Below are 25,924 nucleotides of genomic sequence, written 5' to 3' on the forward strand. Positions count from 1 at the left end.
AGTCGCCACCGTCTCTATCGGCATATCAAAGTCTCATAATGCGATTCAACGCGCAAGTCTCAAAGAAACTTTTATTTTCAAATAATGTGTGTGTGTGTGTGTGTGTGTGTGTGTGTGTGTGTGTAGTTCTTTGGCTGGACGATATTTTGACTCTCAAATAATACAAACTGTCAATAACAAGCAAAAAAAAGGATTTTTTCACTTTGAATCGTTTGATATATTTAATTTATTTTCAAATTATGAACTACAATGACGCATCGGAAAAATCTTCACTAGTGAATAAGTGAACAAATCTTCACTAGTGAATAAAAAAGTATAGAATTTGTTTACCTCCAAAATGCGCACAGAACGCGTATACTTTTTTTCTCACTACCATTTCTCTCAAGAGAGAAGTCAAACACCTGACACCTTCGACCCGACAATGAATTGTAGAATTAACGCTAATGTTAATTCCACCTATCGATAATATTTAAACCAATCAAGAAATTGCTCATCCACACCGATATTGATATAGTATAACTGTTATCGTATTTACATTGAAATGTTAGAAATAATGCGAGAGAGAGAGAGAGAGAGAGAGAGAGAGAGAGAGAGAGAGAGAGAGAGAGAGAGAGAGAGAGAGAGAGAGAGAGAGAGAATAGGGGATTACTACTGAAACAATACATGACCTCGGTGTCAATCACTGGTTGATAAAAAAATTTTCTTTTCTACTCTAATCCGCAACTCGTAAGCAGTTCTACGTTGTTGACGCCTCACACGTGAAATTATTGTTTAGTTCAACAACAAGAGAAAGAGAGAGATAGGGATTCTCTGACGCGTTCGATCAAGTTAATAATTTATTTTGATTGGAAAAACACCCCGTCCCCCCTTCCCACTGTCTATTTCTATTGAACGATATATTTCCCAGTCGAGACTGTTGAAACTATGGAGATTATATATATTCTCTACATGTCTAAATCAAACTTGCGACACAGCAGCAATCGCGAATAATGACGTGTCGTTAAAATAAGATGACAAGTGTGTTGAGCGCGAGTCGGCCCAACTTTCGAAAGACGACACCCCGTTTGTGATGTACTACAAGTACGTGATATGAACCAAGAGTCACGACCTCGTGCCACCCTCCTATAAACCCTGGTGGAACTTGGACTCTCGTCGTATCCAGTTACACAGAGACACACGAGCGCACGTGCGTATCGTCGTTCCTGGGTGCTTCACCTGACACGTGGCCGACGAATTTCAATTCATCCTCGGTCCTCCACGGATGTAGGTGCTTGACTTTGCGACGACTTTGCATCGGGGTCGCTCCCCGGTGCAATTCACTCGACAGCCACCATGGTCTCTCGTTTTTGATCGCCCCTGAATAAAAGCACGCAACTCCGCAAAAGACGATACACGAGTCAGAAGGTTGATTTAATTTACAAACTAACGAAATTTATAATACCGTAATAAATATCCTGTGTGTACCTGCCCGCACGCGTGCGCGCGCGCGCGCGCGCACGGAAAGAAATAGGGACATTGTGACGGGTCAAGCACACAGTATCGACCATGCGGAGGAAGTAGAGGAGGCCAGGGGGAATTTTGCAATCTATCTCCTCGGTGTCTCAATATGGACTATTCTCGTAATTATTTGTAATACTGTCCATCGCACTATTCCATCGCACGAGAGATCGGCTATATGTATAATATATCTCTCCGTCTCAGCTTTCTGCTGACCTCTGTGACAAACGTTCTTTTGTTACTCAGCCACTAATAGCTCTTCTCTCTGCCTCGGTCTCTTTAGTTTTGACGTCAGCATCGTTAACTCGCACGCCGTAATGCTCGTACGTTATTCTCGACGCTCGCGTATATATTGACGATCCCGAAGCTTCACGGATCATTCCTTGACACATGATGGCAACATAAGTGCTTTGTACACAGTTGAGAACGTTTCGCACTTTTGTTAAAATTTTGCGTGTGTGGAAAGTTGCGTGTGTTAAATTTTTCACACAGTCGTGTGTTGATTTAACGTATCGTTGTTGTTGTTGTTGTTGTTGTGTCACTTAGACTTTCTTGTGTTAAAGATTAAGATTAAATATTTTCAAGTGTTAAAATGACATTTTCAAATGTTAAAATAACACAATTTATATGTGTAAATGCATGAATTCTTGCTCTGACATATTTTATATGTCATTTTAAAGTCAACACATAAAATGTGTTAATTTCCTCATTATAACAGTTATCATGTGTTATATTAATAATATAATAAAGATTGGATTTTTAACACATAGATTATAGTCAATCTAACATTTTCATTTCATCAGATCACAGATCATTACTTTTCCCAAGTGTTGAAGTAACATTCATTGTATGTCAATTTAACACAAACTGTGATTCTTGACGGCATTCGAATGTTAAACTTTTTGTGTTAATCCTTTACATATTATGCATGTTACTTTTTAACATATTTGCTGTATGTTAAATTAACACATAAATGAGAGTGGATGATTTGAGACGCATGAAATATGTTAAATTTAACACATAATTTCTTACAGTGTAGAGTAAGTGTAAAATTTGTAAGCTCGCGGTCTCCGCTCGTGATTCGCTTTAATAATACGAGAATACCTCTGCAAAACACGGTTCTCTTGCATTACTTTATTTTAGTCTTTCCATTTCAAACGCAAAGCTTCCCCGCTGACTCGAAAGTGTCATACATAATTCCCATACATAATTTTTGTCCTATACTAATATTAGAAACGACAAACAAGTGAGTGAGTAAGTAAGTATGTTATCTCGCTGAAATAAGATACGCTATCCGCTAAAAGTGCTCTCTTCTTGGAATAATAATCAGACACTGTGACCACCATGACAGACAACAAAGCCTTGGCGGTATCGTCTCTTCGATCATAATTACCGAATTATAATAATTGAAATGTTGGGCGTGTATTTATACGTACGGTACGTACGGTGTGTACGGAGTCGGTCTGCTAATACGGTGTGCCTTTCTATCTTATGGAGTCCTGTCAAACTACCACACATGCGTCCGCGCACACCTCCGCAGAATTCGCAATGTTGCTCAACGTACAAAAGCATACAAAGACGTCAGCCCTAGAGATCCGCGTCGGGTCGGGACTCGTGCCAGATCGGTACCCTTTCGGTAGTAACGGTAACTCTGCGAAATTTCACGATTGGCGAGAATTTAGCACTATTCGTGAAAATTTGCATCGGAACAATGGCCGTTTTTCTTTTTCCTCCCAATCTCGTTCCTTCCAATCTTTATTTCATGATCAGAAACTGACGACATCAGAAATACACGACATACACGGAATGCAAAATGTTCGCCAGGAAATAAGAGCGACATGAGCGACTCATTCCTCTTTTCCCGGAACTCTTCATCTCCCGGACGACCTTGGAGCAGTTTCCCCTCAAATTTCCGCTCACCCGTTTATCGTGAGAAAGAACCAGGTATAGAGGATGGAGAGAGCGAGAGCGAGAGCGAGAGCGAGAGCGAGAGCGAGAGCGAGAGAGAGAGAGAGAGAGAGAGAGAGAGAGAGAGAGAGAGAGAGAGAGAGAGAGAGAGAGAGAGAGAGAGAGAGAGAGAGAGAGAACAATCTTGCTCACAGGAACGTCGCGACGTCGGAGGCGCAGACTCGCGATAACCAGAATCAGTAGTCCACGCCCGCCGCTTCGTCCTCGGCGGCGGGGGCGTCGAGTCCACGGAAGAGCAGAGAAAGACAGGTACGAGGAGGGAGGGGGAAGGTCTCCGGGGGAGGTGAAAGAAGAAGGGGCGACGTGGGGTTGGGTGCTGCGCACCCCCGCGTCGTGACGTCACAGGGGTTGAATCAATATCACACCATCGAAAGGACGGCAGACGGTTGGCCGCCTCAGTACGAGGTAGCCTCCGCGACTGTACGGAACGTACATACCGGTAGCCGTCGTTTCGACGACGACGACGACGACGACGACGACGACGACGACGACGACGACGACGAGGACAACGACGACGACGAGGACGACGACGACGACGACGACGACGACGACGACGACGACGACGACGACGACGACGATCTCGACCGCAACTCGACGGTCGTAACCACGAGCCCACGGGAACGTCAAGGGGACGACGTGGCTCGCCCCCTCGGGGACCAGTGACTACTACGCTTTACGACTGCGTATCTGTCCGCGTCGCTGGTTAAAGTGGTACCCCGTACAATAAAGTAGTCACAACCGCTTCGGGTCTGACTGGGGAATCGTAAGAAGAGATCGGGAGAACCCTAGCTCGTTTCAAGCTCGTTTCAAATCGTGAGTATTTGCCTGTAGTGCTACCTCTTTAGAAAAAAAAGAAAAAAAAAGAGAAAAAGAAATATTAAATTTGCTGCTCTATAGATAGAGGTAATTTCTTTTACGGTGCGATGGATGGAACGCGCGATGGAAAATTCACCCTTTGATCCGTATAATGTGGATCAATAAAGTATTACTAATTACTTGGAGAACGTAGAATTTCGTCAGGATATTGCAAACGTGTGAAAAGACACGAAAGAAGAATAATTTGGAGACTGAAATTTGGAGTACTGAATGAGGAGAATACTGAATGAGGAAGAAGCTCGATGATGATTCATAAACGTAAAGTAAACGTGTGTAAAATGAGGAATTCGCGCGTAATACCGTGTGGATATACAAATAGAATTTATTATTAAATATAGAATTGAAAAAATGTGAAAAAGTGTCTCGAAAAAAAAAGATAATTCTGTAATAATTGTCGCACACGTTTGCCAGTTGACAGTTGTAGGGAAAGGGCAATCTGCGGGGGGGGGGGGGAATATAATTGCAATTTCTCTTCGATAAGAATAAGAATCGACAACGATTCCTCTCCGTCGATCGTAAAGTAAATGCGAAAAATGTACCGAGCCGAACCGAGGCCGTTTCGTTCTCTTTTGCGTTACTCCGCGTACTCCCCGCGCGGGCGCGGGCGCGGGCGCGGGCGCCCCGACTCCCGACACCCGACACCCGACACCCGGCACCCGGCACCCTGGCGGGACACGGTTCGCTCTTTCAGGTGAGAGAACGGTTCCTACACTCGGTCGCGGGCAAGAGGACGCAGGGGCAAGAGTGGGAAGGAATAAAGCGAGTAGAGAGGAAGCGGACTCGGTGAGTTGGGTGAAAATCGATGGCCATCAGCGCCCATGGGCGGCCTCGCGTTTAGAACAAGGAACAGCCCCTCCCAGAAGACCTCGCTCCGGTGGGGTGACTGCTGCCCCCCAAGTCCCAAGTCGGCGTCGTTGTCGGCCGCCTGGAAGAGCCGTCATCAGGACATGCCAGGACGGCCGGTGCCCGTGTGAGGCTGCCCCCCGCTGTTGCGTGATTGTACCTCGCGGGGATCTCAGAGGTATCCCCCCCGTCCCCCTATTTATCCCTTTTATCCTCGGGCTCCCTCCCGCAGCCAAGCGACTCGGCGACTCGACGAATTCTTGGCCTTATTTCCTTTTGCACTCTTATTACGGCGGAATCTCTCCCCCGCGTCTTGTAGACTCACCCCCGCCCACCTCCCAAGTCTCCCAAGTCTCGCAGGACTCGCTCGCTTTCTTACATTAGCCCGTACGTAATGTAATATTTCGTCCGCACACGGGAATAGCGCACACAGTGGACACAGATGATCCGAGATGTTCGAGTGGCAGTGGCAGTATTTAATCGAGATTGCATCTTTCTCGAGTCGCGCGCGACTTGCGCGCGGCGCGGCTAGGCCTCGGGGATAGACCACGCCTAACAGGATTAGAGGGTGAACTCGGTGGAGCGATTTAAATGCCCCTCGGGTAGGAGCACAATATTTGCGCTTAGCTGCACTTGTCGGCTGTGACGCGAGCGTGACAAGCACGGTGTTGATGAAGCGAAACGAACTCGATATACAACACACCCTACTGCACAAAATTGATAAATTCCTTGGTAGGACCTGGGGGCAAAGGGTCTTTTTCGCGACGTTCGTTCGAACGAACGAACGAACGAACGAACGAACGAACGAACGCGAAAGGAGTCCTCGCGTCTTTGAGTTTTCGCTGCGCTCTGCATCGAGGAAAGCTCGAGTAGCCGAGCTTGAGCTTGAGCCTGAGCTTGAGCTTGAGCAAGGAACGTGCGGGAGGGAGGATTCGTGGGGGAAGAAGATTCTCACTTCTACAGAGAGTAAAGTTGCCGGTAGGTATCCGGAGGATCCTAGAGCGCATCAATCGTCGAACTTGCCGGATCTACGTCTCCGTCAACTCGAGCTCGCGCCGGTGGACCCCTATTCCCCGAAGATGATCAACGTTGCAGGAGTGGTCTCGATCGTTCTGTTCTACCTGCTGATCTTGGGCGTGGGAATATGGGCGGCCAGGAAGAAGGAGGCTGGCAACGATTCCGAGGAGGAGGTGATGCTGGCCGGCCGCTCGATCGGGCTCTTCGTAGGGATATTCACGATGACGGCGACCTGGGTCGGCGGCGGTTACATCAACGGCACCGCCGAAGCTATCTACACGAGAGGCCTGGTCTGGTGCCAGGCGCCCTTCGGATACGCCCTCAGCCTCGTTTTCGGTGAGTTTTCGTTTTCGTTTTTTCCGAGTGCCGGCCGCGGCGCATCGGTCGAGATCGAGATCGAGAGAGAGAGATTCTCAAGTCTCGAGTATATAAATACGATCATTGATATGATCCGCGCGCTTGGCGTGCTCGCGGCTCAACTGCGCTCCGTTGAGTGAGACCAAGCGAGGCCGAGCGACCTCGACCTCGAGAGGAATAAACCTACAAGTACCTATAAGTTGACCGGATACGGGCATGATGGAGCGCGCTCGACCTGGCGCTCGGCGTGTCGTGACGCCAATGACAGGTCCGCTCGATCCCCCCCCCCCCCGCCCCCCAGCTTCCCTCCCCAAGATGTCTCGTTGATTCTGCCGCAGGTGGTATTTTCTTCGCGAACAAGATGCGACAGCAGGGGTACATAACAATGTTGGATCCGCTTCAAGACGCATTCGGCGAGCGGATGGGCGGCCTCCTCTTTCTGCCCGCACTCTGCGGCGAGGTGTTTTGGGCAGCGGGCATCCTCGCGGCTCTCGGCGCCACGCTGGCGGTCATCATCGACATGGATCAGAGCACCTCCGTCATTCTGAGCGCCTGCATCGCAGTTTTCTACACTCTCTTCGGCGGTCTCTATTCCGTCGCTTATACCGACGTCATTCAGCTCTTTTGCATATTTATTGGTCTGGTAAGCTTTCCCCAGCAGTATTCGAAGCTCGACCCATCATACGTTGTTGTTTATTAATCTTTATCGATATTTGTTTTCGTCAATCTCTCTCTCTCTCTCTCTCTCTCTCCCTCTCTCTGTACCAAAACTACTACTACTCAACTACATGTGTCTCGACAAGATCACCAGCGGTGTTTGTTATCAGCGGTGTCACCGAGCTTGTCTTGTCCAATCACCTCTCTTTTTTCCCACCAATTCTTTTTTTCACCGCAGCATAGGCTGCACACAGTGAAACTCCAAGAAATATCGCGGCGTAAAACATGATCGCGAACGAACCTTCGTTGCGATACAACGGAGCTGATCGACATCACGCGATTCTGCCACTGCGATCATCGTTTGTATCACCGATTTTGTACTTTGTATATTGTGTATCATGTATATGCGGTGCTTGCCCGCTTGCCGAAAGAACGCCGAATCGAATTGTTATTTCCGCGAAATTTATCGAGAAGGTTTCCATTGTATTCCAGCAAGGATATCGAAAATTCCGAGTTAAAAGAAACCTCACTGCGGTGTATCGCTGGTGTATGTCGCTGGTGCATCACCGCTATTTCGAGTACTACTCTCCACAAATTAGTTACAAGTCCCTGTTGTATGCGCAATTCTTTCATTCGGCGCTCGTGCCCTTCCTTTTCCAATCCAAATTCTCGGATTCTCGGCAAAACTCGGAAAAGAGGAAGACTGTCTCCTTCTCTCTCGGCCTAACGAGACCATCGTCCATTAACTGTGCTGTGATTAAGCGCGATAGAATCGGATCTCTGGAAGATATCATCAAACTGCTAAAACGAATCCTCTATCTGAAAGAAAAATCCGCGACCGCGGCCACTATGCGGCATCTTGCGACCACCAGTCGATCGACCGGTGTGATCGACTGCGTCGTCTTATGCAAAGTGTTGCGAGAGATATACATGAATTTTCATCAAATTAATTGATCATTCTAATTAATTAATTCTTATTGCTTCGTTTCGAGTTCATATCTTTCGTTCGTCTTAATCCGTTAATCGTGTAAAGTCCCCTGCGCGATTATTAGTCTTGTGCAGCTTAGTGAAAAACTGAAGAAAGCTGAAAATTACGCCGTTGATCAAAGGCAAAGGGCAGTGCGATTTCAATATCTTTTGTCCACAGTGGATGTGCATTCCTTTCGCTTGGACCAATCCGAAGGTACAATCTCTTAGTTCTATGGACGTCGATTGGATCGGCAAAGTAAAACCCGAAGAATATTGGTTTTACATGGATTACGGTTTACTCTTGATATTCGGCGGCATACCTTGGCAAGTGTACTTTCAACGCGTCCTCTCGTCGAAAACCGCGGGGAGAGCTCAGATATTGAGTTATGTAGCCGCTTTGGGTTGCATTCTCATGGCCATCCCTCCCGTTCTGATTGGAGCGATCGCCAAAGCGACTCGTGAGTATCACATATTTCATTCATTAGCTGCACTTTACGCGTTTCTCCAGTTGTGAGATGCGAGAACCTAGAGACTGCACCTCTTGGACTCACACTTTTGTAAATGTATATATCTGAGTAAAACGCATCGAGATCCGATATGTGGCTGCGTATTCTCTCTCATTATCTCGGAAGAGAGAAAGCGGGAAAGAAGCGGCAAAAGTTGGGGATACCCAACTTGAATGATGATTAATAACGAAACGACGCGACGTGGCGTCTATCGCTTCGTTCTCAGCCCTCTCGTCCTCGTCCTCGTCCTCGTCCTCGTCCTCGTCCGCTCGCTCTCGCTCTCGAGGGTGCACCCGTTGCGCCCTCTCTTACCCTCTGCTCGATAGGAGCTCGAATTAAGGACCAGGTTACCCAGGTCGTCCCACGTTTCTCGTCGTCGTGTTGCAAGACTACTTGACATTTGGTGGCACGACAGAGAGAGAGAGAGAGAGAGAGAGAGAGAGAGAGAGAGAGAGAGAGAGAGAGAGAGAGAGGGAGGGAGGGAGAGAGAGAGAGAGAGGGAGAGAGAGAGAGAGAGAGAGGGGGGAGAGAGAGAGAGAGAACTCTACTGGTATTTACAAGCGGCCCAACGAACAGAGATGGTGGGGTGGGATGGCGCGGAGGGTGCCGAGGACGGGGGTGGATGATCGAGGGGTGTTGTCCCGGTGCTTCGCGACGTGCACAATAGCGTGGGACTTGGCCATGTGGCGATGCCTGCACGAAAACGAGGGTAACGCAAAACTCGCCCGCTATAATGCGCGAGAATGCGCGACAATTCCGTTGCCGGCATTCAAATTCGGCATACCGTGGCGATACGTTCCGTGGCGGTGTGTTGAGAAAGAATTCGCCAGCAGCAAAGCCTGGCAGAGGGAGCAAACGGGAAGAGTTGAGAAGGTTACGGAGCGGGGGGAGGTGAATGGGCGAGAACATGCGAGAGATCGTAGATAAATAGGGGTGGGCTTCGCATCATGTAATCAGTCAAGAATCGCGCTGGAATAGAGACTGAATGAATAGACGGACGGGAAAGAGAGTAAACTCTTGCTCTTCTCCCCATCTCTCATACTCTTTGCTTCGGTCATACCTCCTCCCCCCCCCCGCCCCCCTCCCCTTCCCCCCAACATTCACATCCGCAAAGAGAGTGAGAAAGGAGCTCTCAGACACGCGCAATCTCCGCACTTTGACATTACCGCGATTCTTTTATCCGCCGGATCGACTCGAGGGCGGCGGGGCAGTGGCGAGAGGGATCCCTTCAACATCCCGGGCTCTTTGTTCTCGTTGAGAAAATAGACGAGATCCAAAAGGGCTGTCCGTCGTTATCGTCCGAAACGTGACTTTGCATGTTGCAGCCTGGAACGAGACGGGCTACACCGGCGTTTATCCGTTCACGGAGACGGAGACTAGTATGATCCTGCCACTGGTCCTGCAGTACTTGACACCAGACTTTGTTTCCTTTTTCGGGCTGGGTGCGGTATCGGCGGCGGTGATGTCTTCTGCGGATAGCAGCATCCTCTCTGCTAGTTCGATGTTTGCTAGAAATGTTTACAAATTGATCTTCCGCCAGCGGGTGAGTTTCCGCGCGGAGATATATGTCGCTTGCGCGGCCGCGATCGCTCGCGTGAGTGCGAAAGCACTCACTCGACTCGCGCGAGGCGGGCTCGAGCGGGCTCGAGCGGGCTCGAGCGGGCTCGAGCGGGTCGCTCACGACGCGGACGTGTCGATGCATACGGGCCGTGCCACGGGGCCGTGTTTCTGATTCCCACTCGCGCGATGTGAACTCTCTCGATGAGCCTCTCGAGCAACCTTCCAAGCAACCTCTTCCACGGAAGGTTCCTCCGCTCCTCGAGGAGTATCCCGAGGAACCCGACTTATAGAAGCGACTTATCGCTCACTCCTGACGGGACTGACGGGACTGACGGGAGAATTCGACGCCGTTACCCTTCCCTTTCGAGAAGAGCAGATTGCAGATCGCTCTCTTCTCGCTGACTCGTCTGACTGTTTTGTTTCATTAGACCGCGCTGCGACATCAGCAGATTCGATGGAATCAGATCGATGAAACTCTCTGAGCGCCGCCGTGGGCGCGCGCGATCTCCGCGCGCGTGCGTCTCGTTGCAGGCCTCGGAGATGGAGATCATCTGGGTGATGCGAGCAGGGATCGGTGTGGTCGGCGTGCTCAGCACCGTGATGGCTCTCACGATACCGTCGATCTACGGCCTCTGGTCTATGTGCTCGGATCTCATCTACGTGATCCTGTTCCCGCAGCTGCTGATGGTGGTGCACTTCAAGGATTACTGCAACACTTACGGCAGTCTGTCCGCGTACATAATCGCCTTTCTGGTGCGCATCAGCGGCGGCGAGCCGATGATGGGCCTGCCGGCATTGATCCGCTATCCGGGCTACGACGAGGAGTCAGCTACGCAGATGTTCCCCTTCAGAACAATGGCGATGCTGCTGTCGCTCGTTACTCTCGTTGGCGTGTCATGCGGCACGCAGTATGCCTTCCTGACCGGTCGGCTGGCGCCGGGCTACGACGTCTTCAGGTGCGTGGTCAATATCCCGGAGGACGTCGAGCGGGTCGGCCCGGATCCTGCCGAGGGGGAGCAGATGGCGGTCCTAGCTGCGGGCGTCGGCAAGCTCTACGGCAGCAAGGACGAATCGAACGGCCGAGTGAATCCTGCGCTCGAGCCGGACTACGACATGGAGCCGGGATGTACGATGGTCGGAGTACAGGATGGTGTAGTCGCTGGTGGTGGCGGCGGCGGCGGCGGCGTAGGAAGCGCCGGAGGACACCTGGTACCCGGCGCACCCCGACAACCACAATCCAGCACCGCGTTCTAACTCCTGGTTCCGTGATCGGATGCTGTGACCAACAATAAGTGCGGCGGTGCGGACCTCTCAATTTTTCGTTCTGTCCTCCTCCTTCAACTCCTCCGGCCAGCCTCTTCTTCTGCCGTTCTACGATGCGAGTGTTTCCCCCTCCCCCCCGTCCCGGATTTCTTTCGACTTCACTTCGAAATCATATTGGTTATTGTGATTAAACTCCCGCTCCATATCGATTTGAGATTTCTTCGCTTTCTAACTCCTCCCTGAGATGACGCGCGCGCGCGCGCGTGCGATAGTATAAATTTCTCACGATACGATCGGGCGTCTCGTTTTCGTTTACGCGCGCGTAAAACATGACACAATTTAAATTATTATTTAAATTAAACGCGACAACTTTTTCTCTCGCTCTCGGATCTTTGCGGCATAACCGCCACACCCACGCCTGAGAGATCCTTAAACTTTTTGTCGTCTAAATGTCGTCTTAATCGACCTCTTCGCATCATTACGTCACTCAATCGCGCAGATGCGTGACAAAGATAACAACCGGAGCAACTTTCAGTAATGGCGTTAGCCGTAAATTATCCCGCTTGAAATTCTCCTGATCGACGTGGAACCGTTTTTGACATTTCCCGATCGTTGCGGAAACATACCCTCGGAATATCACCCCACTCGCTGTCCAAGTCCGTTTCTCCTTTTTCTATCCGCCCTACAACCTCGGAGCTCCAAGACGAGCCAATGCGGTAGCCTGCGGTAAGTCCGACAGAAAGTTTCTTTCGTACTTTTGTGCGCGTGTGTATTTATGATTGCGTGTATGTATGCCTGTTGTCTGCATGTGTAAGCGCACGCTGCTGGTGCCCATGTAATGACCTGTACCTGCCCGCGTCTGCTCGCGCTCGTGTTTTCGACGTTGCCCCAAAGTGACCGATAAATACATAAAAGTATGAAAAAAGTAGATGGAGGGAGAGAGAGAGAGAGAGAGAGAGAGAGAGAGAGAGAGAGAGAGAGAGAGAGATCATAGGGATGAAAAGTATACACGAAACGAGCAACAAGGGGATAAGGGTAACGTTTTCAAACTGAAAGTCGGAGCTTCGGACGTACTCGGGCTGGGCATCCCTATTCCGCACCGCCAACTAGGCCTAGTGTGTGATTTCCTTGTTTTTTTTGAAGAAGTATATATATAAGCATATATATATATAAAGATATTACATATACACACATATATATATATATATTTACAGTTTATTACAAAACTGCTTAAGAGAGTTTCAAAATACGAGCGATCTGTCCAACCTGACACAGAAGAGAGAGAGAGAGAGAGAGAGAGAGAGAGAGAGAGAGAGAGAGAGAGAGAGAGAGAGAGAGAGAGAGAGAGAGAGAGAGAGAGAGAGAGAGAGAGAGCAGATCAAAATTGCGAGATTTTTCTCCACAACTCGATTGACATACAGCTTGTTCGTTAAAAATCAACCAAACAGAACGGCGAACATGTTAACGTTTATACAGAATTATGTGTACGATGTTATATAAGTGTACCCGGCATTCTTCCTCTCTCGATTCTGAATACATTAAACACCGGGCGAAAAGAAATCAATTGCTGTCCAAAATCATTGTCCGAAGTCAATTGAAATTTTCAATTTTTCTATAGACGATGCAACTTTTATTTTTGTTTGTGTCGGAAAGTGTTTAATAACTGAAAGTATTAATAACTAAAAGTTGAAACTTTGTTATAGACATTTTAGAATTAGAATTTAGTAGAGTTAGAAGAGTTTTAATATAAAAGATGATGAGGAAAAATAAGCCAACACAAAACACGTTTCTAAGAAAGAAAAGAATGAGTTGAATGAGTGAGTGAGTGAGTGAGTAAGTGAGTGAGTGAGTGAGTGAGTGAGTGAGTGAGTGAGTGAGTGAGTGAGTGAGTGAGTGAGTGAGTGAGTGAGTGAGTGAGTGAGAGAGAGAGAGAGAGAGAGAGAGAGAGAGAGAGAGAGAGAGAGAGAGAGAGAGAGAGAGAGAACACAGATAAGAATCAGAAGAACTCTGAGAAGAACGTTACATGTTGAGAAATTATTAATATTGACGTTACGCATAAAATCTTCTGATCAAGATTTTTAGTATTCATATTTTAATATTAATATTTTTCATATCGACGATTCATGAATATTTTTCACTAGACATTCAGTGATATTTTTATGTTGATATATCGACAATGAATATCAACTATATACGCACATACGCATACCCGATTACTCTTTCAAGACTTACTAGAAGAGAAAAATCTTATTCACCCCTCCTCCTGCCCGCGGTATGCCATCCTTCCATCGCACCTCTCGCTGTAATTAATTCTCGCTATAATTAGTTACAGTGCATCATAATGTCGAACGTCCATATTGATGTTAGGAAAAGTAAAACGGAGCTTTTGTACTTGCGATCGATCGTTCTTCCCTCGCTTCGCTCAGTCGAACGTACAGGTGCACACAAGATACGCGTCATATAAAAGCATATACACATACCAATGATAAATGTACAAGCGTACAAATGCACGTGTGTAGATATAATGTTAGAACAGCGTGGACGATAATCTAGTACGATCGCTCGTTGTAGAAGAAATATGATTTGACTTTGCGACTCAAGTGTGATCTCGCCATAATGAAACTAAATACCCATCTAATCGTCCCCACCCATTGCTGATGACTTCAATTTTTATCGTTTCCGAAATTTTAAAGACACTTATAGTTTTACGTTTACGGTAAAAAGCGCTATCGATATAAAAAAGAAAATAAAATAAAAATGAAGAAATATCACCGATTATTTAATCATTAAATGTGTTGTATTACTTTATCGCATAGTTCACCAATGACAGTATTGTCATTCATTCGAGTATCAGACATGAGTCGCAGAATCGTATTAGACAGATCGCTCGTAGTCCAGAGAGAGATTCGTTGTGTTTATCATATAGTATATATGTATATATATATATATATATATATATATAAAAACATGCGACATAATCATGAGCAGTTGATGTGGTAACAATGAGCAAAGTGAGAGATGAATGACACAAATATACACACACACACACACACACACACACACATGTACTCTCTCTCTCTCTCTCTCTCTCTCTCTCTCTCTCTCTCTCTCTCTCTCTCTCTCTCTCTCTCTACACACATACGCAAAAAGACTAAATCCATAGATATTAATATCGCAGATACGAATTATCGTCGTTATTGTTAATTTCAAGAGTTGGTTGTTGTCACATTGTTGACGTATATTGCGCCGACCGACCGAGAAAGTTATGCAATAAACGCTTAGGAAAGTAATATTACACTTGTTACATATCCGATTGCTCATATATCGTATCATTGTTTACCGCCAAAAAAGCCGTAGCGCCGTGCTTCGAGAGCAACGTTGTCGTTGCGCCAAGACTAGAGCCGGAAATTGATAATTCTCGGACAGTTTCGCCAAGAATACGATGATGCAACAAGATTATTCAGAGAGGGAGAGGGAGAGGGAAAGGGGGGGAGAGAGAGAGAGAGAGAGAGAGAGAGAGAGAGAGAGAGAGAGAGAGAGAGAGAGAGAGAGAAATGATGCGATACGTTGTATAATTTTGTTTTAAACTTGACAAGTGTTGAAATTTATTTGACAAAACCTTTCTCGCCCGACCTATTGCGAACCCGAAACTTGAGTTTTGTCAATTTTTTAATACAGATTGTATCTATGTGTGTGTGTGTGTGTGTGTGTGTGTGGAAGGGGAGTAGGAGGAGGGAGGGGAGAGGGGCAGGAAACCCAACATTTTCTGTTTTGAAACAATATTAAGCGCACCCCCGAGAATTTTATTCTCGAATCTCGAAGTGCGACGCCACATAACGCGATAAAATGAGATACTTATAGGTAATTTCATAGATTGTACAATATTTTTCTACTTAGTTCTTAATCACTCGATGAATTGTGATAAGCATCTGACTTTGTAATTTTACGCTCTCTGATTTTCCTCACGAATGGCAAACAACACTAGTGAATTGATCAAACCGTCTTATCGTTTCCGTCATTTGTTTCTGCAAGTGTCCGAGTTCAATTGATCGTTTCTTGCTGAGAAAGCCGTGAAAGCGTTGTCACTTTCGTTTCTTTTTTCTTTCGTTTGAAAAACACTTTATTACAGGAAGGATTTCACAAGTTTTAAAGATGCTAAGCTAAATTACCTTTGCGTTTGCTTCGCCCTGAGAAGCGAATCGCGAATATAGTGCTCCTCGTTCGTCCTCGAGCTTCTTCTCTCTAGCAAGGTGATTCAATGAAATCGGAATCGGAATCGGAATCGGAAGCGGAATATCGACCAAGCCGAATCGACCGAACGAGAGAGCTCCTCGCTAATAAATACGTACGCCGTACGCCATACCGCGCATCGTATAAGCTGCCCAAGTTGAGCTGCCCAAGCTGCCGCTCCGGATGAAATTACGAGCGCGTTACTTACGATGCGGCGTTGGCGAGTAAAGCGAAAGATGCGGCGCGGAAAGAAGAAGCTGAGAGAGAGAGAGAGAGAGAGAGAGCATGTCCCGTCGGCGTCGTAGCATGCATTTACCGTGTACTTCCGTCTGTCCGTCGGTCATTCAGCGGTAGACTTTCACTCGGATATTAGAGACGATGACGAGCGAGACGGCTGAGATCCTCCTAGAATAACTCGTGAACAAGCGCTAATAATTCACACGCTAAAATTTGCCTCTTTGTTATATTTCTCTTGTTATAGTACGAAAATAAGTTACGAGTATGAGTTACTTTTGCACACACGGTGCACCGTGAAGGTGACCTTCCGATCGTTTGTGTTTGTGATGTCCTTCCGACTAATTTTTTGGTCAGGTCGTGTTTGTCTTGACCCGTTCACGGCTTATACGTATCTCTCTACAACGTTTGCTCTATCGAGTGTATCCAGTTTCTCTCTTCAAGTGAACGATGGTAATATGTACGACACGATAGCGCATCGTATACACAGTAGATTCGAACGTGACGAGAATCTAGCGTTTTTAAGTATAGCCCTATACGCGCGCCGCCAGCCGTGATTACGCCGTCATCACATATTTTACAATTTTCGAATTATCTGACTTTGCCTCCTCGCCTTTACTCAAGGCTTTCTTGTCGGCTTTCAACCACCCCGTTCTCTGCGTTCTATCGCAGTTTACTTTTCGACAAAAACTTTTACTTTACGTACAACCAATCGCAAAGACAATATATGTTCTCGTAAGGATTTTTTATTCGCAATCGGCGGTACAGATTTGTGATATCGATTCTCTTTTGTTCTCCTTTCAACAATTGGTCATGGGTTGCTGGCGCATGCGATATATCCAATATATTTTTTCCCAACTGATATCTGCATATTTTTTTGGCGAAAAGAGATTAATATCGAACGTTAGATAGATAGGTTCTCACGCTACTTGTACAGATACGAATCTGAGAAAGGAGGAGGAGCCGTAAGTTGAAGCGGTAAACGTTATAGCTTATGAGAGAGATTCTCATAAGACGGCCACATATCATCTACATATCAATCGATCAACGTACGTACGTTGTGATCGACGACGCAACGAGAAACCTATACATATCATAAAGTGTGCTCTATTTAATACTACTAGATGATTAGTTTAAGACATGGAGAGCAAAGTGCGTAATAGAATAAGACTATGAATTAATGTACATATAGCGTGTACCCCCCTTTTTTTCTTTCTCCTTTTTTCCCTTTTTCTTTTTTTTCTTTTTTGTCTTCTTGAGGAGCGAACGCGTTCGTCGATATCTCTGTTAAAATTGAGACGAAAGAAACCGCGCGGGCACGTATGCGCGCGTATCTTCTCCTCTTCTCTTCTTTTCAACCACGAAGCAGCGAGCGTGCGTGCGTGCGTCTTTTTGTTCATAATCTAGTGCGCAACTTTGTGTATATTTATTTGGTCATTTATTATTTGGGCGAAAGTGTTTTGGCCAATTTTCGATGGTACGTTAACACAGGCATGTGTTCGATCATCGATCTGTATTTGAACACGCCGCAAAATTCGCATCGCGAAACAAACGTTGCTTGTACGTATACTGTATGATCGTAAAACTTACACATTTAGCGAATATCTAGTTGACATTTCAGCTAATTAGCAATGAGAAAGTCATTTTCTCGTTATTCATTTTATATCATTCCTCTTTTTCTTATTCAAAAATGCAATCCCATGTAAAAGAAACGTTGCTCATTCGAAATTTTATTGATTCACGCGGAGCGACGTGAGATCACAGAGAGCGAAAGAGAGAGGGAATGATGGAGGAGAAGAGAGAGAGAGAGAGAGAGAGAGAGAGAGAGAGAGAGAGAGAGAGAGAGAGAGAAGGAACGAAACGAAACGAAACGAAAACCGAAGATGGAAATCGATAGACTCTTGGTGAAAAACAATTTCCATCGTCTTCGAATAAAACGGTCGATTACTTTCCCACTTGGAGACCAACGACGACGAACTTGATGTTACGTGTCCCAAACGCACGGGATGACTAATTAATGTAGAATATCATTAATAATGTATAAAACAAGTCCCTACGCGCGCGGAGGATTAATCTCCCCATCAATCCCCTTATCCCGCTCAGAAGAGTATATCCATGTATATGTATTGCAGAAATGTTATTGTATTATATGATATTATACGTGTATAATTGACAAACGAAAGGGATGTTGATTGTAAATGTTACAAATAAACAATGTACAAAAATACCGGACGATTCTTATTACGGGCGTACCTCGGCGTGCCTGCACGGCGTGACGATTTTCGAGGCTTTCATTGAGTTTGTAGTTGCGTGATGAAAAATCCTATAAGATAACTATCCAAGTGCCGTCTAAACTTATCTCCCTCGGAGCTCGATCTAGAGCGAGCTTATTTACCTACTCTGCTTTGCACGTCCAACTTCTCTCTCGGGTGTAATCACTAAACTATAAATACCATTCCGACATTCGACATTCTTTTGCATTTTTCGCCATTTAGAGGATACGAGTTGAGCTCTGTTTTACTCGAAACATTGAACAATTTCATAGCTTTAACATGTAGAAATTACGGATTAATCACACAATCAGGACAAAAGAGACAGGATTTCGAATGAAAAATATGTATAAACTTTGATGTAATCTTGCGTCGTAAGGTGCGCTCATGAGCAGCATTGTATTGACAACATATATGTGCACACGCATATTCAAAGGTAATTCGAAGGTATATGCATATATATATATATATATATATATATATATATATATATATACACGATTCATTCAGCCTCACGATACAAATTATGACGTAAAACGTCTCCAGCAGTCTGAAAACTGTGGGAATTGTCCAGCATTTTCATCCTCGAGTCTGTTTCAATGGGAGTCTGCGATCCAAGCAAACGCGGTCACAGGCACGCGGCGGCACACACACACACACACACACACACTCGAATCGAGCCGGCCGAGACGAAGGCCGGGGAGCTTTTGACATCGATGCGCGCTTTTAGATACGGCAGGAATAGAAAGAGAGCTCTTATTTATTCATACTTTACTGATATCCAAGCCGTGGGGATCGATAGATCGACCCGGGCCGACCGCGCGTCGACCGACTAACCTTACTGCTGCAAGCTCCACGACCTCGCTTCGAGTAGTCGTCATCGTCCGGGTGTTGAGGAAAGAGCCTTAAGAGCTTAAGAGCTCGACGCCAATGTGCCATTGGACATCGAGATAACTAATCGGCGATAAATAAGGCGAAGAAGCTAATCCCTTTATCGAATTAAGAGAGAACGGTGAATAGTTGCGACAGTTGAAAGAAAATAAAAAAAAAGAAAGAAAAAGGAAAGAGCAGGAGAGAGAGAGAGAGAGAGAGAGAGAGAGAACGACCGACGAAATATTGCCTCGTATTTTCTTCTCCTTTCTCCTTTCTCCCAAAACTTGTGCGAGACGACGGCCGCCTGAATATTTGACCGTCTGTTGTACAGATGTCTGAGAAACAACATTTCTTATTAGCGTATAGCGGCTTTATTATTAGTATAAAAAGCGTCTTTACAAAATAAATAAGTTACAGGGTCCAGATATAGAATCTCATTCATATATTCTCCGGCTTCATCCTTCTTCGCTGGCACACGTCTTTCGATGTCGAACGGAAGACTCCGTGAACAAACACTCTTTTTAGGAAGCGCGTGAAAGTAATAATAATAGCTGAAAGAAAAGAAAGGACAGGAGGAGAGGAAGGGGGAGGGGATAGGGAGAGAAGAAATTTATGCTTCATTTTTTTGGTTGTTCACGGATGCACGATCGCCTCGATGAGGAATAAGGGATTTTGTCACTCGTAACTTTTCCATTCGAGAAACCGTCGTTGCGAAACATTTAACAGAAATGTTTCGTAGATTTATGACGCGACGAACCGTCCGTCTTTGTACTCTGTTCCTGTCGGCTGCCGGACAGGAACCTTCCCACGAAGGACGCATCCGCACGAGATTATTCTCACAGTTATCAAAGATTTTATACTCGCGATTACGACAACGACAACGAGACGTGCTTATGTAGTCGCGGCGTAAAGGTCTCTTCGGTTGCTCCTCCAGCACCGAACGGTATCGGGATTTACTCGAGATTATTAACCATGTACAGCTGCCTTCTCGAAGCGAGGATCAGAGGATGCGTTTTACGACACGACGACCTGATTAGTTAAACCGATCGAGTCGAATGTCGTAATCAGAGAGAGAGAGAGAGAGAGAGAGAGAGAGAGAGAGAGAGAGAGGGAGAGAGAGAGAGGGAGAGAGAGAGAGAGGATAGATATCGTGCAATCCGTAAGGCCGCTGGAAGCCGACGAAGCGATCGAGCACAGAGATGTTCGTCTCGCGTGAGCGAACACGTGTCTGGTAATTAATATTGGTATCCTCCGTTGCTAGCGTAACTTTGTCCACCCCCACCTCCGCTGCCAAAGCTCGGCGCGCCGTAGCTCGAGGATGGTCTGCCGCCTCCACCGCCACCGCCTCCGGAATATCCGCCGGAGCTGAGAACAACAACGCAACGAAGCACGATGAGGAAAAATGATTTCACAGTTTAATCGTTAAAACAGACCCCTCTCGCGCCCCCCCCCCTCTTTTTCGCCCTTACCCGCCGCTAAAACCGCCGCTGCCGGAATATCCGCCCCCACCTCCCGAGGACGGTGCTCCGTAAGTGGAGGACGGTGGCGCTCCACCGCCACCGCCGGAATAGCCACCGCCGCCGCCGCCGCCGCCGCCGCCACCACCGGAGTATCCACCGCCACCGCCACTCGAATATCCACCGCCACCGCCGGTATTAGGTGTTCCGTAGCTAGTCGAGGGTCTGCCACCACCGCCATGCGACGGAGCTCCGTAGCTCGTGGAAGGTGGTGCACCGTAGCTCGATGAGGGAGCTCCTCCACCGAAACCACCTCCGAAACTGCCACCGCCGGACGGCGCGCCGTAAGTTGAGGAAGGCCTGCTTCCTCCGTTGGAAGGTGCTCCATAGGTCGACGATGGTTTACCACCGCCGAAACCACCGCCACCGCCGAAACCGCCGCCACCGCCGAAACCGCCGCCACCGCCGAAACCTCCGCCTCCATTGGAAGGCGCTCCGTATGTAGAAGACGGACGTCCTCCGGAAGGCGCTCCATAGCTGCCGGAGGGAGCACCACCACCACCACCGCCGCCGCCGCCGCCGCGAGACGGGGCACCGTAGCTGGGAGAAGGTGCTCCGTAACTGCTAGAAGGAGCACCTCCTCCGCCGCCAAAACTACCGCCGAAACTACCGCCTCCTCCACCGCCGCTGGAGGACGGTGCCCCGTAGTTCGTAGAAGGAGGCGCTCCGTAGCTCGAGGAAGGTCGACCACCTCCGAAACCACCGCCACCACCGCTATATCCACCGCCACCGCCACCACCGCTATATCCACCGCCACCGCCACCGCCGGAAGGTGCACCGTAGTTTGTTGATATTCCTCCTCCTCCTCCCCCGCCGCCTCCTCCTCCTCCTCCTCCTCCTCCTAAGTTAGGTGTGCCATAGTTGGTAGACGGTGGTAAGTAGCTACCCGAGACAGGTGCTGAAAATATCGCGCGATGCGTATCACTCGGGATGCGTAATCTCGCATTCATGTTCAACTGAATCAATCCTCAATTGAAATATTCCTTTCACCACGCCGCCCGCGCCGATGCGTTTCCACCAGCATCCTGTTTCGCGGATCTCGGATCCTCCGTCCGAGAAACGCGATATTATCCGTTCAAACTTTTATCACTTAGGCAGCAACGGAGTAAATAATAGTCGTTACGCGCGAAAGAGATACCCCCCCCCCCCCCCGGTCTGTCTTCTTTACAAATTATTATTATCCTTCAAATCCTCGAATCCGCTCTTGGCGCGCGCAATGCAACGGTTCTCACTTTCTTGCGCACATAGTTGTGACGGCCTATCACCGTCCGGTTTGCATTGTTCCGGTGAAATTACCCCGTCGTTAATGAATAAACCCCGTTGTTTATCGGTAATTTTGCGGTGACGTGACGTTAGCGATGAGACAGTGAATAATGAATGCCGCGGTGGCAATATCTCGCGTCTTTTCAGCAATTTCGCGACTCTGAAAGCGGAAGTCTAAAGCAATTTGAAAAGCAACTCGAATCTCTCCTCCAACGTGTAATTCTTATTAGATAGAAATGTCCAGACTCTCGCAGCCGATCGAAAATCGCTCGCATTATGATCAGTGTGAAACTCTCGCGCGAAATTATCGCGCAAATTCGCGTCTCAAATTGTCCGAAATCAGTGTACAATTCCGAAACATGGTAGCGGTTAACAGTGACCGTGACGATTTCCTATCGCGAAATCTCATGCCTGCTCGGCGTGATCATTGGCCGAAATTTCAAGTCGCCACCGAATAACATTCGGTCATTTGATCTCTCTGAGGTCTCTGAGGTCGTTCTGATACATTCACGACGATGTACATAATAGCGAATCTATCGAATTTTCAACAAGCATCAACGTCACCGTCGTCGTGCTCGCCGTCGAGTCATGCGCGTGGATGTACCGGAATAGTGCGCAAACAGCGCGTCCGATTTGGATTTATCGCGCGAACGTGATGCGCGAACGGGACGAAGGAGCCGCGAGAGAGAAATATCGGGAACCGTCGACATCAAACGTAAGAGATAACGTAAATGACGAGAAACTCGTCGAGCAGACAAAGAAGGACGCGGAATCAAATGTATCAAGAGCGTATAAAGCGTAACAGGACAATAAAAAGATCAATCAGTCAAACGATGAAAAGTCTGTCCAGACTCGGTTCTTCATCCGAACGTACTTGAACCAGGGAACATTGAACCGAGTTAAATAATGACCGTTTCTCGTGTCTCCGACTCGAGATGTTGCACGATAACTAAAACATAAATCGCACGCACGTCACTCGAAACAATAGAGACTAGAAGCAGGAAGCGACGGAGCACGCGGTTTATGTGCGTCTAACGACATCGAAACAATCGGCATATATATACAAGTCGCGGGCATCGTATTATGACATTAATAAAATTACGGCTTGAGCTAAAATGCGCGAAGATTGCACGAGTAATTTGTCTTGAAGACAACTCACGTCTCTCTCTCTCTCTCTCTCTCTCTCTCTCTCTCTCTCTCTCTCTCTCTCTCTCTCTCTCTCTCTCTCTCGTCGTAATATCTATTCTAATTCTATTTCAGGTCCGCCACGCTCGATTTCTCGATTTCTCTTCATGCATCCTGATATCAAAGGTATTACACACACACACACACACACACACACACTTGTATACTACGTTGGAGATAAAATGAGATGAAATATTTACGGTAGACTGAAGGTCGAATAAAGTGTGAAAAATCGTTCAGAGTTAACTCGTTATGCGAAATATTAATAGCGAGAACACAAATCGTCTGTCGTTTGTCAACGATAACAGGCCGATACGATAACGATACGTGAAACTAGCAAAGCAGTATGTCGAGTAGTACGCTAACAAGCAAAACTCCCCCCCGCCTCCCCTCTGAAAAACCTCATCTCTGAGACTTGTATATGTGTGGCCGAGACACGATGGGTTTTGTGAAACCCGACGCTCTCGGGTTAGGTTGATTAGAACGCGGACGTACATCCGAACGCGGAGACTCTAATAAAGAAAAACGTCGAGGCAGCAACGGAGACAGACAGAGGGGAGGAGGGATCTGACCGGCGGAACTTAACGATTAGAAATTGCACATCGCGTCATGCACTCTCGCTTTGCACAGTCATGTGGTGTAGTGTGTGCCGGTAGTGTGCCTACCGGAAAAAAAAAATCCAACGCGAGACACGAGACGCGGTTGTGTTGCCGAAGCTCAGTGTCTCGACGAACTTTCTAGCGACTTCGCTGTCGATACTCTGACTACAAATTGCACGACGTGCGGCACACGACGACATACATTAATTACTCTTTTATTCTTTAATAAAGAAAGTTGCTGTGTCAGATGCGATCTCTTTGAACCCTCTTTCTCTCTCTCTCACCGTCCGCATGGATAGGCCTCAGCAATAAGGCCGTCGCGGCCAGCACGGTTACTGCCAGAGGTGCCCGACTTCTCACGGATCTCATGGTATACCCCGTGACGTGGTCGAGATCTGCTCCAGTGGCCAAAGCTGCTCCGGAGTCCTTCGGTCCTCTCTCGCCAAGTCACATGCACGACCGTGTATTTGCGTGTGTTCGCGTTCCTCGCGCTCGACTGAACCTCGACCTTCGGCAGGTGCCGCGGCAGATACTGCAAGCAAGATACTTGTCCGCGTACGAGCGAAGAATCGAAACGTAGCGACGAGAGAAAGAGAGAGAAAGAGCACGTGGCCTGCTCGACGTGGCACTCGAGCGGTACGATTTTCGTCTAACGTGCTTCAAACAGCGTGCATCTCGCTTATATATAGTTGGCCGTCTTTCGGAGAAAGTCCTCGACTTGCGGGAGTGCAGGAGGATGCTACCGCGGTGAGCCAGGTGAGCGAGGCTCCCGCAGACGTGGGAGGCAGCGGTTGCCAGAGACTTGTGAGCGAGAGGCGACGAGGGGGAAATCGCTCGCTCGCACGCGCGCTGGCCAGGGGCGATCGGACGCTCTGTTTGTCGGCTGATTGACCCTGGTCGGCCCTTTTCTTTTCGCTGTGAGAGAAATCGCAGTCTGTCGGCCTTGCTGTCGTCTAATATCGCGGGGATAACGGCTCGGGGGTTGGAAGCGGCGAACGGAACGGATTCCACGATTATTCGCGCGAACGCGGTGTGAATAGCGTGAATAAAATGAGTGAAACGGGGTGTCCTTGTCGAGTTCTTTGGAAAATTGGAGAACGCACGGTCCTCGCGCATCGGTTCTCGTCCGATCGCGAGCGTGTCTAATGTCTGTCTCGTTTTGAGGAAAATTCATCGGGCAAAGGTCGAATTTGCTTCATGCCGCAATTCGCGAGATACAGGCGAGCGGTGTCAGCTGCTGATAAGGGATCGCTGAAAGCGGCATGAAAGCGGCGCGTGTGTGACATTTCGACAAAGCACGTGAAAAAGTCCTTTCTCCGAAGTTAAGTCTGGCCGCGAATCGATCGGCAGGCGGGAGACGTGCGCTCGAAAATTGCTCGTTCGTTTATTCGTCGCACGTTCCCGACTCGCGTCGCGCCGCGCCGCGCGCGCGCGCGTTCCGTGCTAGGATAGATAGCTCGAATCGACCACCAAGGATCGAGACCGAGGCATATCCGGCTGACACGGTCGCGGAATATCCGTCGCGAGAGAAACGCGATCGATTCGGCGATTCCATTCTTTCGGACAAGAGACAAAAGTCGCAAAGAGGCCGCGGTAAGGATTAATTAATCGTCGCGAGAGGAAGAAATCCGTCTCTCGACGAGCGCAAACCTCACCGAGTGTGTGGTCCCTACACACCTACGACAGTCTCTCTCTCTCTCTCTCTCTCTCTCTCTCTCTCAGCGATTGCTGAAAGAACGTCGTTGCTAAATCGACGATTTATTATTGCACGTGTAGCAATAAGGCGAGCGTGCGGCTGAGATGTGTCGAGTATGACAACGTTGCGCTAATACACGGATCACTGGCCCGATTTCGAGTGTCAGTCGATCGCTGCAGGTCGTTACGACACAATCACGACAGTGGTGCGACGGTCGCGCCACTGTCGTGAAAAATCATCTCTTCCGATGGCATCCCTTACGATGTTCGACCACGTTCGGCCTCGATTCGACGACGCATGGACCGGTGCGAGTAGATACGAGTAGATTTCGTACTGCGATGGCGTGAGCATTTTCGCGCCGACACTCTTCGCCGCTTATCAGCGTGGAATTGCGTGTCCAAATGAACGTGACTCTAAATTGCGCTTTCCTCTTTCGCAATCTCTTTATCCTTGATCGCGCTTCGCAATTCCGATCGATCGTGACGGGGAGGTTAGGATGGTCGCAGGAAGATCCGCGTCCGCGTCCGCGTTCGCGTTCGCGTCC

General features: G+C 47.9%; 2 protein-coding genes across 6 annotated transcripts; one reads left to right on the forward strand and one right to left on the reverse strand.

The window, feature by feature from the left end:
* Window positions 1-3,828: 3,828 nt before the first annotated feature.
* On the forward strand, window positions 3,829-12,812 carry ChT (choline transporter). 5 transcript variants are annotated; one of them, XM_025305394.1, is made up of 7 exons: window positions 3,829-4,278; window positions 5,033-5,362; window positions 6,148-6,537; window positions 6,897-7,201; window positions 8,363-8,642; window positions 10,016-10,233; window positions 10,782-11,504. In XM_025305394.1, exons 3-7 carry the CDS (start codon window positions 6,264-6,266, stop codon window positions 11,502-11,504), a joined length of 1,800 nt encoding a protein of 599 aa, XP_025161179.1. In that variant the 5' UTR covers window positions 3,829-4,278; window positions 5,033-5,362; window positions 6,148-6,263. The 5 variants fall into 5 exon arrangements, with proteins under 5 accessions (XP_025161179.1, XP_025161180.1, XP_019700476.2 ...); XM_025305395.1 differs by having other exon boundaries at window positions 6,157-6,537; XM_025305396.1 differs by having other exon boundaries at window positions 3,830-4,278; window positions 6,167-6,537; window positions 10,782-12,812.
* Window positions 12,813-18,759: 5,947 nt separating this feature from the next.
* On the reverse strand, window positions 18,760-25,314 carry LOC105190827 (loricrin). The gene is made up of 3 exons (XM_025305360.1): window positions 23,969-25,314; window positions 20,590-21,535; window positions 18,760-20,485 (listed from the first exon to the last, which is right to left on the reverse strand). Exons 1-3 carry the CDS (start codon window positions 24,051-24,053, stop codon window positions 20,356-20,358), a joined length of 1,161 nt encoding a protein of 386 aa, XP_025161145.1. The 5' UTR covers window positions 24,054-25,314; the 3' UTR covers window positions 18,760-20,355.
* Window positions 25,315-25,924: the final 610 nt, after the last annotated feature.

The sequence above is a fragment of the Harpegnathos saltator genome, unplaced genomic scaffold (assembly GCF_003227715.2).
Source record: "Harpegnathos saltator strain DR-91 unplaced genomic scaffold, Hsal_v8.6 scaffold694, whole genome shotgun sequence".
Taxonomy (NCBI): Eukaryota; Metazoa; Arthropoda; class Insecta; order Hymenoptera; family Formicidae; genus Harpegnathos; species Harpegnathos saltator.

Bases quoted from the DNA above. Each gene is read 5' to 3' on its own strand.
- ChT (XM_025305394.1), top strand. From the start codon at position 6,264: ATGATCAACGTTGCAGGAGTGGTCTCGATCGTTCTGTTCTACCTGCTG. The intron at 6,538-6,896 runs GTGAGTTTTCGT...ATTCTGCCGCAG, and splicing joins CGCCCTCAGCCTCGTTTTCG to GTGGTATTTTCTTCGCGAAC. The intron at 8,643-10,015 runs GTGAGTATCACA...TGCATGTTGCAG, and splicing joins AGCGATCGCCAAAGCGACTC to CCTGGAACGAGACGGGCTAC.
- LOC105190827 (XM_025305360.1), bottom strand. From the start codon at position 24,053: ATGAGATCCGTGAGAAGTCGGGCACCTCTGGCAGTAACCGTGCTGGCC. The intron at 21,536-23,968 runs GTGAGAGAGAGA...CGATATTTTCAG, and splicing joins GAGGCCTATCCATGCGGACG to CACCTGTCTCGGGTAGCTAC. The intron at 20,486-20,589 runs GTAAGGGCGAAA...TGTTGTTCTCAG, and splicing joins AGCGGCGGTTTTAGCGGCGG to CTCCGGCGGATATTCCGGAG.